This window comes from Ovis canadensis, chromosome 1 (assembly GCF_042477335.2).
Source record: "Ovis canadensis isolate MfBH-ARS-UI-01 breed Bighorn chromosome 1, ARS-UI_OviCan_v2, whole genome shotgun sequence".
Taxonomy (NCBI): Eukaryota; Metazoa; Chordata; class Mammalia; order Artiodactyla; family Bovidae; genus Ovis; species Ovis canadensis.
The window spans coordinates 219,640,411-219,657,245 of record NC_091245.1 but is presented as its reverse complement, the minus strand read 5'-3'; the positions used below and the strand labels follow the sequence as shown (position 1 = coordinate 219,657,245).

Below are 16,835 nucleotides of genomic sequence, written 5' to 3'. Positions count from 1 at the left end.
ACAGAGGAATACTCTGCAGGTAAAGGAACAGGAGAGTTGCCCACCAAACCAAACAAAAGAGGAAGAAGTAGGGAATCTACCTGAGAAGGAATTCCGAATATTGATAGTGAAAATGATCCAAAATCTTTCAAAATGGAATCACAGATAAACAGCCTAGAGACAAGGATTGAGAAGATGCAAGAAAGGTTTAACAAGGACCTAGAAGAAATAAAAAAGAGTCAAAATATAATGAATAACACAATAAATGAGATCAGAAACACTCTGGAGGCAACAAATAGTAGAATAACAGAGGCAGAAGATAGGATTAGTGAAATAGAATGGTAGAAATAAATGAATCAGAGAGGAAACAAGAAAAACGAATTAAAAGAAATGAGGACAATCTCAGAGACCTCCAGGACAATATGAAACGCTCCAACATTCGAATTATAGGAGTCCCAGAAGAAGAAGACAGAAAGAAAGATCATGAGAAAATCCTTGAGGAGATAATAGTTGAAAACTTCCCTAAAATGGGGAAGGAAATAATCACCCAAGTCCAAGAAACACAGAGAGTTCCAAATAGGATAAACCCAAGGCAAAACACCCCAAGACACATATTAATCAAATTAACAAAGATCAAACACAAAGAACAAATATTAAAAGCAGCAAGGGAAAAACAACAAATAACACACAAGGGGATTCCCGTAAGGATAACAGCTGATCTGTCAATAGAAACTCTTCAGGCCAGGAGGGAATGGCAAGACATACTTAAAGTGATGAAAGAAAATAACCTACAGCCCAGATTACTGTACCCAGCAAGGATCTCATTCAAATACGAAGGAGAAATCAAAAGCTTTACAGACAAGCAAAAGCTGAGAGAATTCAGCACCACCAAACCAGCTCTCCAACAAATTCTAAAGGATATTCTCTAGACAGGAAACACAAAAAGGGTGTATAAACCCGAACCCAAAACAATAAAGAAAATGGTAACGGGATCGTACTTATCAATAATTACCTTAAACATAAATGGGTTGAACGCCCCAACCAAAAGGCAAAGACTGGCTGAATGGATACAAAAACAAGACCCCTCTATATGCTGCTTACAAGAGACCCACCTCAAAACAAGGGACACATACAGACTGAAAGTGAAGGGCTGGAAAAAGATATACCACGCAAATAGAGACCAAAAGAAAGCAGGAGTGGCAATACTCATATCCGATAAACTTTAAAACAAAGGCTGTGAAAAGAGACAAAGAAGGCCACTACATAATGATCAAAGGATCAATCCAAGAAGAAGATATAACAATTATAAATATATATGCACCCAATATAGGAGCACCTCAATATGTAAGACAAATGCTAACAAGTATGAAAGGGGAAATCAACAATAACACAATAATAGTGGGAGACTTTAATACCCCACTCACACCTACGGACAGATCAACTAAACAGAAAATTAACAAAGAAACGCAAACTTTAAATGATACATTAGGTCAGTTAGACCTAATTGATATCTATAGGACATTTCACCCCAAAACAATGAATTTCACCTTTTTTTCAAGTGCTCATGGAACCTTCTCCAGGATAGATCACATCCTGGGCCATAAATCTAAACTTGATAAATTCAAAAAAATCGAAATCATTCCAAGCATCTTTTCTGACCATAATGCATTAAGATTAGATCTCAATTACAGGAGAAAAACTATTAAAAATTCCAACATATGGAGGTTGAACAACACACTTCTGATTAACCAACAAATCACAGAAGAAATCAAAAAAGAAATCAAAATATGCATAGAAACTAATGAAAATGAAAACACAACAACCCAAAACCTGTGGGACACTATAAAAGCAGTGCTAAGAGGAAAGTTCATAGCAATACAGGCATACCTCAAGAAACAAGAAAAAAGCCAAATAAATAACCTAACTCTACAACTAAAGCAACTAGAAAAGGAAGAATTGGAGAACCCCAGAGTTAGTAGAAGGAAAGAAATCTTAAAAATTAGGGCAGAAATAAATGCAAAAGAAACAAAAGAGACCATAGCAAAAATCAACAAAGCCAAAAGCTGGTTCTTTGAAAGGATAAATAAAATTGACAAACCATTAGCCAGACTCATCAAGAAGCAAAGAGAGAAAAATCAAATCAATAAAATTAGAAATGAAAATGGAGAGATCACAACAGACAACACAGAAATACAAAGGATCCTAAGAGACTACTATCAGCAGTTGTATGCCAATAAAATGGACAACGTGGAAGAAATGGACAAATTCTTAGAAAAGTACAATTTTCCAAAACTGAACCAGGAAGAAATAGAAAATCTTAACAGACCCATCACAAGCACGGAAATTGAAACTGTAATCAGAAATCTTCCAGCAAACAAAAGCCCAGGTCCAGACGGCTTCACAGCTGAATTCTACCAAAAATTTCGAGAAGAGCTAACACCTATCCTACTCAAACTCTTCCAGAAAATTGCAGAGGAAGGTAAACTTCCAAACTCATTCTATGAGGCCACCATCACCCTAATACCAAAACCTGACAAAGATGTCACAAAAAAAGAAAACTACAGGCCAATATCACTGATGAACATAGATGCAAAAATCCTCAACAAAATTCTAGCAATCAGAATCCAACAACACATTAAAAAGATCATACACCATGACCAAGTGGGCTTTATCCCAGGGATGCAAGGATTCTTCAATATCCACAAATCAATCAATATAATTCACCACATTAACAAATTGAAAAATAAAAACCATATGATTATCTCAATAGATGCAGAGAAGGCCTTTGAAAAAAATTCAACATCCATTTATGATAAAAACTCTCCAGAAAGCAGGAATAGAAGGAACATACCTCAACATAATAAAAGCTATATATGACAAACCCACAGCAAACATTATCCTCAATGGTGAAAAACTGAAAGCATTTCCCCTGAAGTCAGGAACAAGACAAGGGTGCCCACTTTCACCGCTGCTATTCAACATAGTTCTGGAAGTTTTGGCCACAGCAATCAGAACAGAAAAAGAAATAAAAGGAATCCAAATTGGAAAAGAAGAAGTAAAACTTTCACTGTTTGCAGATGACATGATCCTCTACATGGAAAACCCTAAAGACTCTACCAGAAAATTACGAGAGTAATCAATGAATACAGTAAAGTTGCAGGATATAAAATCAGCACACAGAAATCCCTTGCATTCCTATACACTAATAATGAGAAAGTAGAAAAAGAAATTAAGGAAACAATTCCATTCACCATTGCAACGAAAAGAATAAAATACTTAGGAATATATCTACCTAAAGAAACTAAAGACCTATATATAGAAAACTATAAAACACTGATGAAAGAAATCAAAGAGGACACTAATAGATGGAGAAATATACCATGTTCATGGATCGGAAGAATCAATATAGCGAAAATGAGTATACTACCCAAAGCAATTTACAAATTCAATGCAATCCCTATCAAGCTACCAGCGATATTTTTCACAGAACTAGAACAAATAATTTCAAGATTTGTATGGAAATACAAAAAACCTCGAATTGCCAAAGCAATCTTGAGAAAGAAGAATGGAACTGGAGGAATCAACTTGCCTGACTTCAGGCTCTACTACAAAGCCACAGTCATCAAGACAGTATGGTACTGGCACAAAGACAGACATATAGATCAATGGAACAAAATAGAAAGCCCAGAGATAAATCCACACACATATGGACACCTTATCTTTGACAAAGGAGGCAAGAATATAAAATGGAGTAAAGACAATCTCTTTAACAAGTGGTGCTGGGAAAACTGGTCAACCACTTGTAAAAGAATGAAACTAGATCACTTTCTAACACCACACACAAAAATAAACTCAAAATGGATTAAAGATCTAAATGTAAGACCAGAAACTATAAAACTCCTAGAGGAGAACATAGGCAAAACACTCTCCGACATAAATCACAGCAGGATCCTCTATGATCCACCTCCCAGCATTCTGGAAATAAAAGCAAAAATAAACAAATGGGATCTAATTAAAATTAAAAGCTTCTGCACAACAAAGGAAAATATAAGCAAGGTGAAAAGACAGCCTTCTGAATGGGGGAAAATAATAGCAAATGAAGCAACTGACAAACAACTAATCTCAAAAATATACAAGCAACTTATGCAGCTCAATTCCAGAAAAATAAACGACCCAATCAAGAAATGGGCCAAAGAACTAAATAGACATTTCTCCAAAGAAGACATACGGATGGCTAACAAACACATGAAAAGATGCTCAACATCACTCATTATTAGAGAAATGCAAATCAAAACCACAATGAGGTACCACTTTACACCAGTCAGAATGTCTGCGATCCAAAAATCTGCAAGCAATAAATGCTGGAGAGGGTGTGGAGAAAAGGGAACCCTCCTACACTGTTGGATGCAAACTAGTACAGCCACTATGGAGAACAGTGTGGAGATTCCTTAAAAAATTGCAAATAGATCTACCTTATGACCCAGCAATCCCACTGCTGGGCATACACACCGAGAAAACCGGAATTGAAAGAGACACATGTACCCCAATGTTCATCGCAGCACTGTTTATAATAGCCAGGACATGGAAACAACCTAGATGTCCATCAGCAGATGAATGGATAAGAAAGCTGTGGTACATATACACAATAGAGTATTACTCAGCTGTTAAAAAGAATTCATTTGAATCAGTTCTGATGAGATGGATGAAACTGGAGCCGATTATACAGAGTGAAGTAAGCCAGAAAGAAAAACACCAATACGGTATACTAACACATATATATGGAATTTAGAAAGATGGCAATGAAGACCCTGTATGCAAGACAGCAAAAAAGACCCAGATGTGTATAACAGACTTTTGGACTCAGAGGGAGAGGGAGAGGGAGGGATGATTTGGGAGAATGGCATTCTAACATGTATACTATCATGTAAGAATCGAATCGCCAGTCTATGTCTGACGCAGGATACAGCGTGCTTGGGGCTGGTGCATGGGGATGACCCAGAGAGATGTTATGGGGAGGGAGGTGGGAGGGGGGGTTCATGTTTGGGAACACATGTAAGAATTAAAGATTTTAAAATTAAAAAAAAAAAAGAACTGATTATTATTACTTTGTCTTCCCTAGTAAGTTAATGGATTGAGGCAGTTATTACATATCTAATAACATCACAAAAGAGCAAACTATAAGATTCATTTACTTGATGACTGCACAGAACATCACCTTTGGGGTAGTTCTTGTTAAAGAAAAAAGATGAAAAAAATAAAAATCTAAACTAGATCTGTACATTTAATTATCCATTTTCAGAAATATATGGGACAAAGGAACATGTTAAAGAACGAGGAAAATGCAATTAGCAAAATAAAGCTTGTGGGAAAGTCTACAGAGCAACGTTCTTCATCAAACAATTGAGAGGGGACACAGAGAGAAAGATAAATAAGGAAGGGAGGAAAGAGTGACTCAAATGCATATATGAGAGAAGAGAACCTATAAAGCAGATTTAAGAGATACCTCAACCAATTTCAACGTGTGGACTTTATTTAGGTCCTGATTTAGAAAAACTACAAAGTAAAAACAATTAACTATAACATCTGAAAAAGCAAAACACAAATACAATTAAGAAAATGTAGATATTGATTGGATATTTGAATACATTAAGGAATTACTAATTTTGGAGGCACCATAGTTTGCTTTGATCTTGCTCTTTACAGCCCTTACCTTTTAAAAATGTGTATCAAAATATTTGCAGATGAAATGATAAATAACATAATATCTGGAATTAGCTTCAACATAATCAAGAGATAGAGGATACAGGATATAAAAGTAGATGGTGGGGTATAAATGAAATAAGATTTGCTATGTATTGATAATTTTTTAAGGTGGATGATGGGTAAATGAGGTTCATCATATTTTGAAAATGTCTACTATAAAAAACAAAAAAGAAAATGCTATAGTATATCAGAATTCTAGAAAGAGCACTGTAACCACTAAATAGTTGGATGCACAGGGAGCTGAGTAAACAAAGCATGAACTGAAAGCAAGTATGTGGAGAAAGCCAGTGACTGAAGATTCTGTCCATTAGTGGTCAGATAAGAACATGAAAAAGGAAAATTAGGGGGCAACTTTTTGCCTGTATTTGTATTGTTGGTACACAACAGCAGAAAGCTGGAGAAGGAATAGCATCACTACAGGTGCCTTCTTAGCCCTAACTTCTGAACTTAATTTTATTTCTCGATATATTTCAAAACAGTCAGACTTTTCGGTAAGACCTCCTTTTTTTCTCCTTCTTCCTTTTCCTCTTCCTCCAGCACTCTCAAGCTACTTCTTTAGAGCTGCTAGTCCCTGGCAGCAGGGGGAGGAGTGGGGGCCTAGGGAGGAGATTGAGCAAGAAGGAACTGAATGCTTGACCACTGTTATCAAACAACACAAGTAAATAACACTATTATCAACTAGAGTGCTATCTGACCCATCAAGCCATAAAACTGGGTATGCACAGTGCCACTTCATCAAGTGGAAGCTGCATATAGGAGACCAACCTGAGCAGGTCCTGAAGGCACAGGCAAGCTGTATGAGACTCAGAAAGTACCTTCTGCAACATCCACCACTTCCCCCTCAACTCATACCAGTGGCTTTGTTGGGGGAGTTCCCTATGAGCAGCTGACTGAAAAATAAAAAAATGCAGAGTGGTTTCTAGACGGTTTTGCATGGTCTGATGAAACTACTCAAAGAGACAGTGAGGATGAGAACTTCATACACTGGACTCGGAAGATAAAGAACTGAAGGTTTAGATTTACATGGATGATGGGCAATGGCTCATAGTCTGTATGGAAGTTTAACCACACTGAAAGAACAAGATGGGAAAACTGCTGACAATGCGGTTTGAGAGAGTGGTACCTGGAGGGGCCTCTCTGAATAGAGAATGTGTCTGTATAAATGCTTACCAAGAGGACATGCTACTGAGGAGGCAGATAGTTATGTGACAAGATTATTCTATCAGCGAATGTCACTTAGTTTCTCACTGTAGTCTTCTCTGTCCTTGCTCAATTGCTTATCAATGACTGGCCATTGTGGCATAAGCTAATTGACACAGGTTTTTTCTCACCAAGGCTGATGTGACCTACAGCCACTACTGACTACAGCTGCTGCTGGTACCTCAGAGCACAGACCAATGCAGAGTCACTGATATGGCACTATTTCCTACGGCAAAGGTCAGGAGCCCAAGGTCAGGGGCAGCGGCCGAGAGGAGCTGCCCCACGTCCAAGGTAAGGAGCAGCAGCTGCACTTTGCTGGAGCAGCCATGAAGAGATACCCCACGTCCAAGGTAAGAGAAACCCAAGTGAGACGGTAGGCACGGAGAGAGGGTATCAGAGGGAGACACACTGAAACCACCATCACAGACAACTAGCCAATCTGATCACACGGACCACAGCCTTGTCTAACTCAATGAAACTAAGCCATGTCCTATGGGGCCACCCAAGACAGGTCATGGTGGAGAGGTCTGACAGAATGTGGTCCACTGGAGAAGGGATGGCAAACCACTTCAGTATTCTTGCCTTGAGACCCCATGAACAGTATTTAAAAGGCAAAAAGATAGGATACTGAAAAAGGAACTCCCCAGGTTGGTAGGTGCCCAATATGCTAGTGGAGAAATAACTCGAGAAAGAATGAAGGAATGGAGCCAAAGCAAAAACAAAACCCAGTTGCGGATGTGACTGGTGATAGAAGCAAGGTCCAATGCTGTAAAGAGCAATATTTCATAGGAACCTAGAATGTTAGGTCCATGAATCAAAGCAAATTGGAAGTGGTCAAACGAGATGGCAAGAGAGAACGTCAACATTCTAGGGATCAGCAAACTAAAATGGACTGGAATGGGTGAGTTTAACTCAAATGACCATTATATCTACTACTGCAGGCAGGAATCCCTCAGAAGAAATGCAGTAGCCATCATGGTCAACAAAAGAGTCTGAAATGCAGTACTTGGATGCAACCTCAAAAACGACAGAATGATCTCTGTTCGTTTCCAAGGCAAACCATTCAATATCACAGTAATCCAAGTCTATGCCCTGACCAGTAATGCTGAAGAAGCTGTACGGTTCTATGAAGACCTACAAGACCTTCTAGAACTAACACCCAAAAAAGATGTCCTTTTCATTATAGGGGACTGGAATGCAAAAGTAGGAAGTCAAGAAACACCTAGAGTAACAGGCAAATTTGGCCTTGGAATGCGGAATGAAGCAGGGCAAAGACTAACAGAGTTTTGCCAAGAAAATGCACTGGTCATAGAAAATACCCTCTTCCAACAACACAAGAGAAGACTCTACACATGGACATCACCAGATGGTCGATACTGAAATCAGATTGATTATATTCTTTACAGCCAAAGATGGAGAAGCTCTATACAGTCAGCAAAAACAAGACTGGGTACTGACTGTGGCTCAGATCATGAACTCCTTATTGCCAAATTCAGACTGAAATTGAAGAAAGTGGAGAAAACCATTAGACCATTCAGGTATGACCTGAATCAAATCCTTTATGACTATACAGTGGAAGTGACAAATAGATTTAAGGGACTAGATCTGATAGATAGAGTGCCTGATGAACTATGGATGGAGGTTTGTGACACTGTACAGGAATCAGGAATCAAGACCATCCCCAAGAAAAATAAATGCAAAAAAGCAAAATGGCTGTCTGAGGAGGCCTTACAAATAGCTGTGAAAAGAAGAGAAGCAAAAAGTAAAGGAGAAAAGGAAAGATATACCCATTTGAATGCAGAGTTTGAAAGAATAGCAAGGAGAGATAAGAAAGCCTTCCTCAGCGATCAATGCAAAGAAATAGAGGAAAACAATAGAATGGGAAAGACTAGAGATCTCTTCAAGAAAATTAGATACCGAGGGAACATTTCATGCAAAGATGGGCTGAATAAAGGACAGAAATGGTATGGACCTAACAGAAGCAGAAGATATTAAGAAGAGGTGGCAAGAATACACAGAAGAACTGTACAGAAAAGATCTTCACGACCCAGATAATCACAATGGTGTGATCACCCACCTAGAGCCAGACATCTTGGAATGTGAAGTCAACTGGGCCTTAGGAAACATCACTATGAACAAAGCTAGTGGAGGTGATGGAATTCCAGTGGAGCTATTTCAAATCCTGAAAGATGATGCTGTGAAAGTGCTGCACTCAATATGCCAGCAAATCTGGAAAACTCAGCAGTGGCCACAGGACTGGAAAAGGTCAGTTTTCATTCCAATTCCAAAAAAGGCAATGCCAAAGAATGCTCACACTACCGCACAATTGCACTCATCTCACACACTAGTAAAGTAATGCTCAAAATTCTCCAAGCCAGGCTTCAGTAATATGTGAACTGTGAACTTCCAGATGTTCAAGCTGGTTTTAGAAAAGGCAGAGGAACCAGAGATCAAATTGCCAACATCCGCTGGATCATGGAAAAAGCAAGATCTATTTCTGCTTTATTGACTATGCCAAAGCCTTTGACTGTGTGGATCACAATAAACTGGAAAATTCTGAAAGAGATGGGCATACCAGACTACCTGACCTGCCTCTTGAGAAACCTGTGTGCAGGTCAGGAAGGCACAGTTAGAACTGGACATGGAACAACAGACTGGTTCCATAGGAAAAGGAGTCCATCAAGGCTGTATATTGTCACCCTGCTTATTTAACTTATATGCAGAGTACCTCATGAGAAACTCTGGGCTGGATGAAGCACAAGCTGGAATCAAGATTGCCAGGAGAAGTATCAATAACCTCAGATATGCAGATGACACCACCCTTATGGCATACAGTGAACAAGAGCTAAATAGCCTCTTGATGAAAGTGAAAGTGGAGAGTAAAAAAGTTGGCTTAAAGCTAAACATTCAGAAAATGAAGATCATGGCATCTAGTCCCATCAGTTCATGGCAAATAGATGGGGAAACAGTGGCTGACTTTATTTTTGGGGGCTCCAAAATCACTGCAGATGGTGATTGCAGCCGTGAAATTAAAAGACGCTTACTCCTTGGAAGAAAAGTTATGACCAACCTAGACAACATATTAAAAAGCAGAGACTTACTTTGTTAACAAAGGTCCATCTAGTCAAGGCTATGGTTTTTCCAGTGGTCATGTATGGATGTGAGAGTTGGAGTATAAAGAAAGCTGAGTGCCAAGGAATTGATGCTTTTGAACTGTGGTGTTGGAGAAGACTCTTGAGAGTCCCTTGGACTGCAAGGAGATCCAACCAGGCCATCCTAAAAGGAATCAGTCCTGGGTGTTCATTGGAGGGACTGATGTTGAAGCTGAAACTCCAGTACTTTGGCCACCTGATGCAAAGAGCTGACTCATTTGAGAAGACTCTGATGCTGGGAAAGATTGAGGGCAGGAGGAGAAGGGGACGACAGAGGGTAAGATGGTTGGATGGCATCACCGACTCAATGGACATGGGTTTGGGTGGACTCCGGGTGATGGACAGGGAGGCCTGGCGTGCTGCAGTTCATGGGGTCGCAAAGAGTCAAACACGACTGGGTGACTGAACTGAACCTAGGGCAAAGAGCCAGCTGCCTGGTGATAGTATATTCCCTCCGTCATGGAAGAGGCAGCAGTTTGTGCTCACTGCAATATATTCTTACTTTACATATAAATTTGCCTTTGCTGCCTGCAGTGCTTCTGCTGAAATCTCATCTGTGGATTTATAAACTGTCACATTCCTTCAGTACCTCACACAGTATCATTTCTGGTTAAAAAATTCATTTGACAGGCAAAATAGACAGCAGGACAACGCTCAGAGGATTCACTGCTCCATGTACTCCCATCATTCTGAGTTTGCATTGGCCTACTCATCTTTGCCACCTGCTGGACAATGCAGGCCTGGGTGCTGTTTTACAAGTTACAATATATTCCAATATATGGTACTATTTCTCCCAAGGTAAAATACACAGGCCTAGGAACCAAAGGTAGAAGGCTCTTCTCACTATTACCGTCACTGACCCTGTAGTAAAATATGTTTCTTCTCCCTGAAATACTGGGATCTGCTGATTTATAGGGTTTTTATTCCAAAGAAACACTGCTTCTACCAGGGAACACAAAGATTCCACAAACAGGTTAAAAAGTATAAAAAGACTTCAAACACAGAGAACTCACTGCATCATTGTTTTCTTTGTTGTTCTATTTTAAGTTGCAACAACAAAATTCTACTCCTTATACAAAAGGCATACACTTATTTGAAGAGTATACTAGGATTTAATATTCATCGTTTTGGAAATTCACCAATAATCCAAAGATACACAATCTATACTTTAACATGTCCTGTAGTGATTAGCTTTCCTTCTGAAAAATGATCTTTAAATGACAGATAAAACTTTAGTGAATGACAAAAATGTATTTAACTTGTGGTGTGGTGCACAGGAACACAGAACTTTCTAAAGCAATATGATTCAAGGGAGTAGCAGAGTTTAAACAAGCGTTTCTATACTTAAGAGTCTGGGGATTCCCAAAAGTGTTTAAGTGTATTTATATTTTACACTATCAGTGAGCCCCACACAACCATAACTAGTTTTGAGAGAAAGGATAGAAATTAGCAATTCCAGCTACATCTTGGAATGGAATTCAGGGGACAATTTTTCTTTCATTTTGAATTTATTTTAAAATACATAAAAATATAAATACTTTTCTTTTCTTAAACAAAGATTTACCTTTTAATTATTATAATGAATACACATACACACTTATGTATGTATTTCACTTCAGCTGACTGCCAAACTGGCACTTGAAATACTGAATTCAGCAAACACAAAGGACTACAAGTAGCCAAAGAATAAGTAGAAACTGAATCAAGCCACTTGGATAGTGAAGACCACCATAGCACAATGAATATAACTGGAAAGGTTCATCGAACTAATTTTTTAAATGAACAGAAATAAGTATTCTATGCTGACTTGATAAAGAAGGGGTGTGATCACTGAGTGCTCACTCTGCAAGGCACTGTTCTAAGAATTAACTAATTAATCCTTACAGTGATTCCATGAGGAGTTTATTATTATCCTTATTTTACAAAAAGGCAGATGAGAGATTAAATAACTTGTCAACAAACGCCATGTAATTAGTAGATGGCAAAGAAAGGATCTAATCCTAACACTGTTAGGCTTTAGCCATTTTCTTACCAGCTCTGCAACACAGACTATATACCAAAGGCTGGGACTACAGTGAACCATGTGAGGCACTTGTTTTGGGTGCAAAATTTAAGGTGGTGTGCATGTGTACACAAACACACAAAACCCTCAGTGATCAGGTTAAGGTAGTATTTTTAAAAATTAAAATGCAAAAATTCTATAATGAACAAATTTTCAGACAAGATCAGAATTTCTGATTTTTCCCTTCTGACTTAGGCCCCTATGTGGCTTGGCATTGTTACTGGTCTTGTCTTTATGTAAAATTTGTGCTTGAGGCAAGTGGTTTACTAATCTCATTTCCCTCATTCTAGTTCTGGTCCTGCCAAAATACAACTCAAACCAAAATTTTCCTTTATGTTAATCCTGAGTTCTAATCAATGATTGGCTAATTTGATCACAGTGGTAGTCATCTGAACTACTGATACTATTTTTCTGAAACACTCAAAGGCAAAAGCATTATATACTGAATGAATGTTAATGGATATTGCATATTCAAAGCATTCACATGTTAACGATGAAAACAGAAATTCATTTTTGGCAAAAGAAAATTCTATGCTTAGCTTTAGTTGGCTGTACCATCCTTACCTCATTGAATAATCATGTATGCATTTAACAAATGTTTACCAAGCACCCACAGAGTCAGATATGACTGAAGCGACTCAGTAGCAGCAGCAGCACTGTATGCAATGTCTAAATTAAGTACTCCAAGAGTAAGTGACTAAGTGAAGTTTTTATACAGGAAAAACTACTTTGGAGCATATATCTAATTAAGAGGTAATTAGGGGTACATTTTCTCATTTAATCTTCATATTATCCCTCCTTTGTAGATACGAAGACGGAGGCTTAGAAAGGTTGCATAATTTGTCCAAGATCACCTAGCTTGAAAGTGGCAGGACTAGATCGAAACTCACATCTGTCTGACTTAAAAAAAAAACTTTCTATTATTCTACTAAGACAATTCAAATTTCTACAGACTTTTAAACAACAATAGAAAACATTTATTAAGAGGGAAAATGAAAATATAAAACTGCTTACTAGATTAAAATTGTGTAAAAATATGTTTACATGTGGACAAAAACTAAAAGGAGATCATCATATATTGCAGTTAATGGTAACAGTCTTTAAAAATTATAAACACAATATAAGGTATGGAAAGAAATCAGTTTAAATTGGGTAAAACAAATTGAGCATCACATTTGTATTTTTCACTATGTAAAATGAAAAGAAAAGAGTTCTATATATAGCATGCTTGATAAAGAAATTGAAGACTTTCAAGAAAGACTTTAGTTATGATTAATCTGAGTTCCCACATCCTATGAGGTCAGTGGTTTAGTTACTATCAATACTCCAAACAAGAAAATGCTATCATGTTTATGACTTATCCAAATGTATAACTGGAACTAAAAGTTGCAGTTTATACCTATAATTTCACAGCATGGTCACTGAACATAAATAAAACAACTAGGAAGCTTTTTTTAAATTTCCTTCACCTTATTCAGTGACCATACACTTTATCCTTTGTATTTATGGCTTTCAACTTATTTCCCTATTTAAGGACACCAAATTCTGACACTCATTAATACATACAAACTTGGTTGTTGGAACATGAATTCCAGAAATTTCTTGAGAATCTTAGGCCTGGTAAGGTTGGAAAAAAAAAATACCCAAAAGGGAATTATTTAAACTTAAAATAATTTACAGCAAAGAGAACAGTAATTTTACTAAACATTGGACTCACAATATGGAGTCATGTGATCTGAAAAACAGGAAGTGTTCAAATTTTTAAAATGCAAGAATGTTAAAGGGCAAACTAGCAGTCATCCTAGATAAAGTACAAGTGTTAAATAGCACGATATTTCTCCCATTTCTAAGATAAGCAGTACCTAATAATGGGTTAGAAAAACCTACAAAACTACTTGTGGGTTTTATTAAATTACAACTGACAGTAGAAAGTATTTGCACCTTTAGGAAACAAGCAGTATTTTAAAGGAAATTAATACTTACTTGATAATCATTTCTCTTAATATTTGGAACATCCATGTTGTGAGTAGAAGGGCAAATATCTTCATACTTTTTGCCCGTGAAAATATCAATTCCAACAAGGTGAACCTAACAGAGAAGGGAGAACAGGAAATCTGTTTAATCTTTGCCAAGATATCACTCATTACATACACAGAAGCATAATACCAATGCTGATTATGACAGATTCTTTCTCCTTCCAAGGTCATCTAATTTTACTTTCTTAAAAAAAAAAAAAAAAGCAGTGATCATACAACTGAGAAGCAGTGAACAACTAAACAGTATCATGACATATCAAGACCCAATATCATACAGTCTAGTAACTCAATCATAAAAGTGCTTAAGAAAAATTCCTTAGAATGTTAGAACAGGTTTTCTCATTTGTAAAACAGATTGCCTAAGTCACTAGGATTCAGGAAAGTTTCAATTCCCAGTTAATGAAACATTATTAGGGCCCAAGAAGGAAATGCTACCTTTCAGTATTCAAATAGCTGATCACCCAGTAATTGTGGGAAGAAAAAAAATATCTGTTCTTATACACTTATAAGTTCAGAAACCTCATGTTCTGTAATGGAATACAAGTGATCAAAACCCCAACGCCAAGGCAGACCAGAAAGGGCATTTACCTTGGCATGACCGTGCTTTCCAGTTTTGGAAGTTGACATCTCCACTATCTTGCATGGTCGTCCTTTGAGCACCACGAAGCCGTTTTTGCGCAGGGCGGAACACTGCATAGGGTAAGTGCTGGAAGCCCCAGCATCTCCAGTAGTGAAATCAATTTCATCCGCCATGGTGGGCTGGGGAGATTCCTCTGAGGGTACTATGCAAAAAGTTTGTTTAGTTTTTAACAACTAGCATGCAAGCAGGGAAACGCCTCATTTCGGACAAGTTACGAGCCAAGTATCATGGATCTATTATTTCTGCATTTACAGAACACCCACCCGGAATAGTAGGCACTTTTTAACTCCGGCCTTGCAAACTTTTCCATCCTTTGGTGGGGAGGTGGGAGAGAAGTCGCGGCAGAGCTCGCTGGGGTTGGGGAATACCCGCCGAGGGCGCTCACCCGCTCGGGGGGCAGCAAATCCCGGCCCCCACCGTCCCACCGCCGGACGACCTTCCCGTACCACGCCGCCCGGCCCTCCGCCGCCGCCCGGATCCTCAGTGCGGGGGACCCAGCCCAGGCCGCACATCCTGCGAAGGATGGGGATAACAGGACCTGGCCTCAGCACCTGGCCCTCGGGCAATGGGCGCACACTTCTCCCTCCAGCCTGCAGCGGCGTCACTTCGACCTCTCAGACACCCTCTGTCCTGCCGACATCCCCGGCCCGGCGCCTCACGGGCCTGAGCCCTGGCGGGTCCCGCGCTCGCCTCGGTCCCCCATCCATCCTTCCTCCTCTTCTTGGTCGGGGCTCGGCTCTGGCTGCCTACCCCAGCCCTTCCTCGCTCCGGTCGCAGCCCCACCACCTTTTCCCCGAGTCTTCACCTTTCAGAAGGTAAAGAGAGCCTTTTGCCTGCGCACCCGCGCCGGTCCCGCACAGCTGCGGCGGCGGCAGCTGTGGCGGCCGCGGCAGTTCCAAGAGACGGGGCGGGGCCGCCACACTTTCCACACCCCGGCCTCCCCGCCCTTTCCCGCCCCCACCTCAGCCCCACTTCCGGGATAGGTCCCGGCGCGTCATAGGCACCGCCCTCTCGCGCTACCATTGGCTATAAGCTTCCTGAGGCCCCGCCCAGTCACGTGAAGAGCGCCCTGGCAACCCCACGTGCTGCGGATTAGTGCACTTCCGGCGTGAAGAGCACTTTATGGAGTTTGGTTGCTGAGGGTAAACTCGCCGGCAAGGAAACGTGCTCTCTCAGACTTCCAGGTGCGATTAAGTTAGGGTCCCTGTCGAACTGAACGGAAACCAAGCCACGCACTCGACGGCCCGTGCCCTCAGGTGTTGTGGTAGTTGTCATGTGACGGCTGTCAGAACTCAAAAGGCGTGCGAATTCAATGAGTGTAGTGGCTCTGGAGGGAACTTTGGGTTCCAACTTCTGGCCCAACTTGAAGCCCTACTTGGCCTTCCAAACCATGCTTTTTCCTTGAGGAAGAGCCCCAGTGCAGTATGGTGTTACTGGGCTCCCACTGTGGGCTTCGCGGGAGACACCAACCACCCACGATGAGATTCCAGCAGCGGCTGCCACTGCTGATCTGCTCTCAAGCGTGAGAACTCCTGAGACATCCACGAACTAAAAAGCAGCGGTGAAATGACCTAACTCTTTCGTCAAACTCCTCGCATCAGAGGCTGTTACCGAGTTTTGGAGGCAAGTGGTGTCTGACTCCTACTGCTTTGTCCAGCAGAAAGATGTTCTGCCAAACTCAGCTCTTACATCCTCCTGGCATTGGCATTCCTTCGAGTTTGAGATATGCCCGTACCTCATTAGGCCAGTTGGGTTGTCTTGGAATTAATGTGGAGCCAGTAGTGACTTGAATAGGATTAGGACCGAGTTTCTTAAAAAAAGATGCATTCTCCTTTTCTCAGTGGTTTCACAGCCCACCAAATTCTACTACCTTGCAGAGATGACCTTAACACCCCAGTTTATGTGGCCCTGTGATTTGTACTGCTGTCTCATGAAAAATTCCATTTCTCAATCTTCTGTGTGACTCCATGGTTTACACAGATGTTTCACGTGTGTTGTCCAGT

General features: G+C 39.9%; 1 protein-coding gene across 2 annotated transcripts in view; it reads right to left on the bottom strand.

Annotated features, from left to right (window-relative positions):
• EIF5A2 (eukaryotic translation initiation factor 5A2) overlaps positions 1 to 15,807 on the bottom strand; it is a 28,901-nt gene extending 13,094 nt beyond the window's left edge. For both annotated transcript variants that reach the window (XM_069560369.1, XM_069560362.1), the window contains exons 1-3: positions 15,638 to 15,807; positions 14,781 to 14,974; positions 14,140 to 14,244 (exon numbers count right to left, since the gene is read on the bottom strand). In XM_069560369.1, the coding sequence (XP_069416470.1) occupies positions 14,140 to 14,244; positions 14,781 to 14,945 (270 nt within the window). In that variant the 5' untranslated portion in view covers positions 14,946 to 14,974; positions 15,638 to 15,807. The remainder of the gene's footprint in view (positions 1 to 14,139; positions 14,245 to 14,780; positions 14,975 to 15,637) is intronic.
• Positions 15,808 to 16,835: the final 1,028 nt, after the last annotated feature.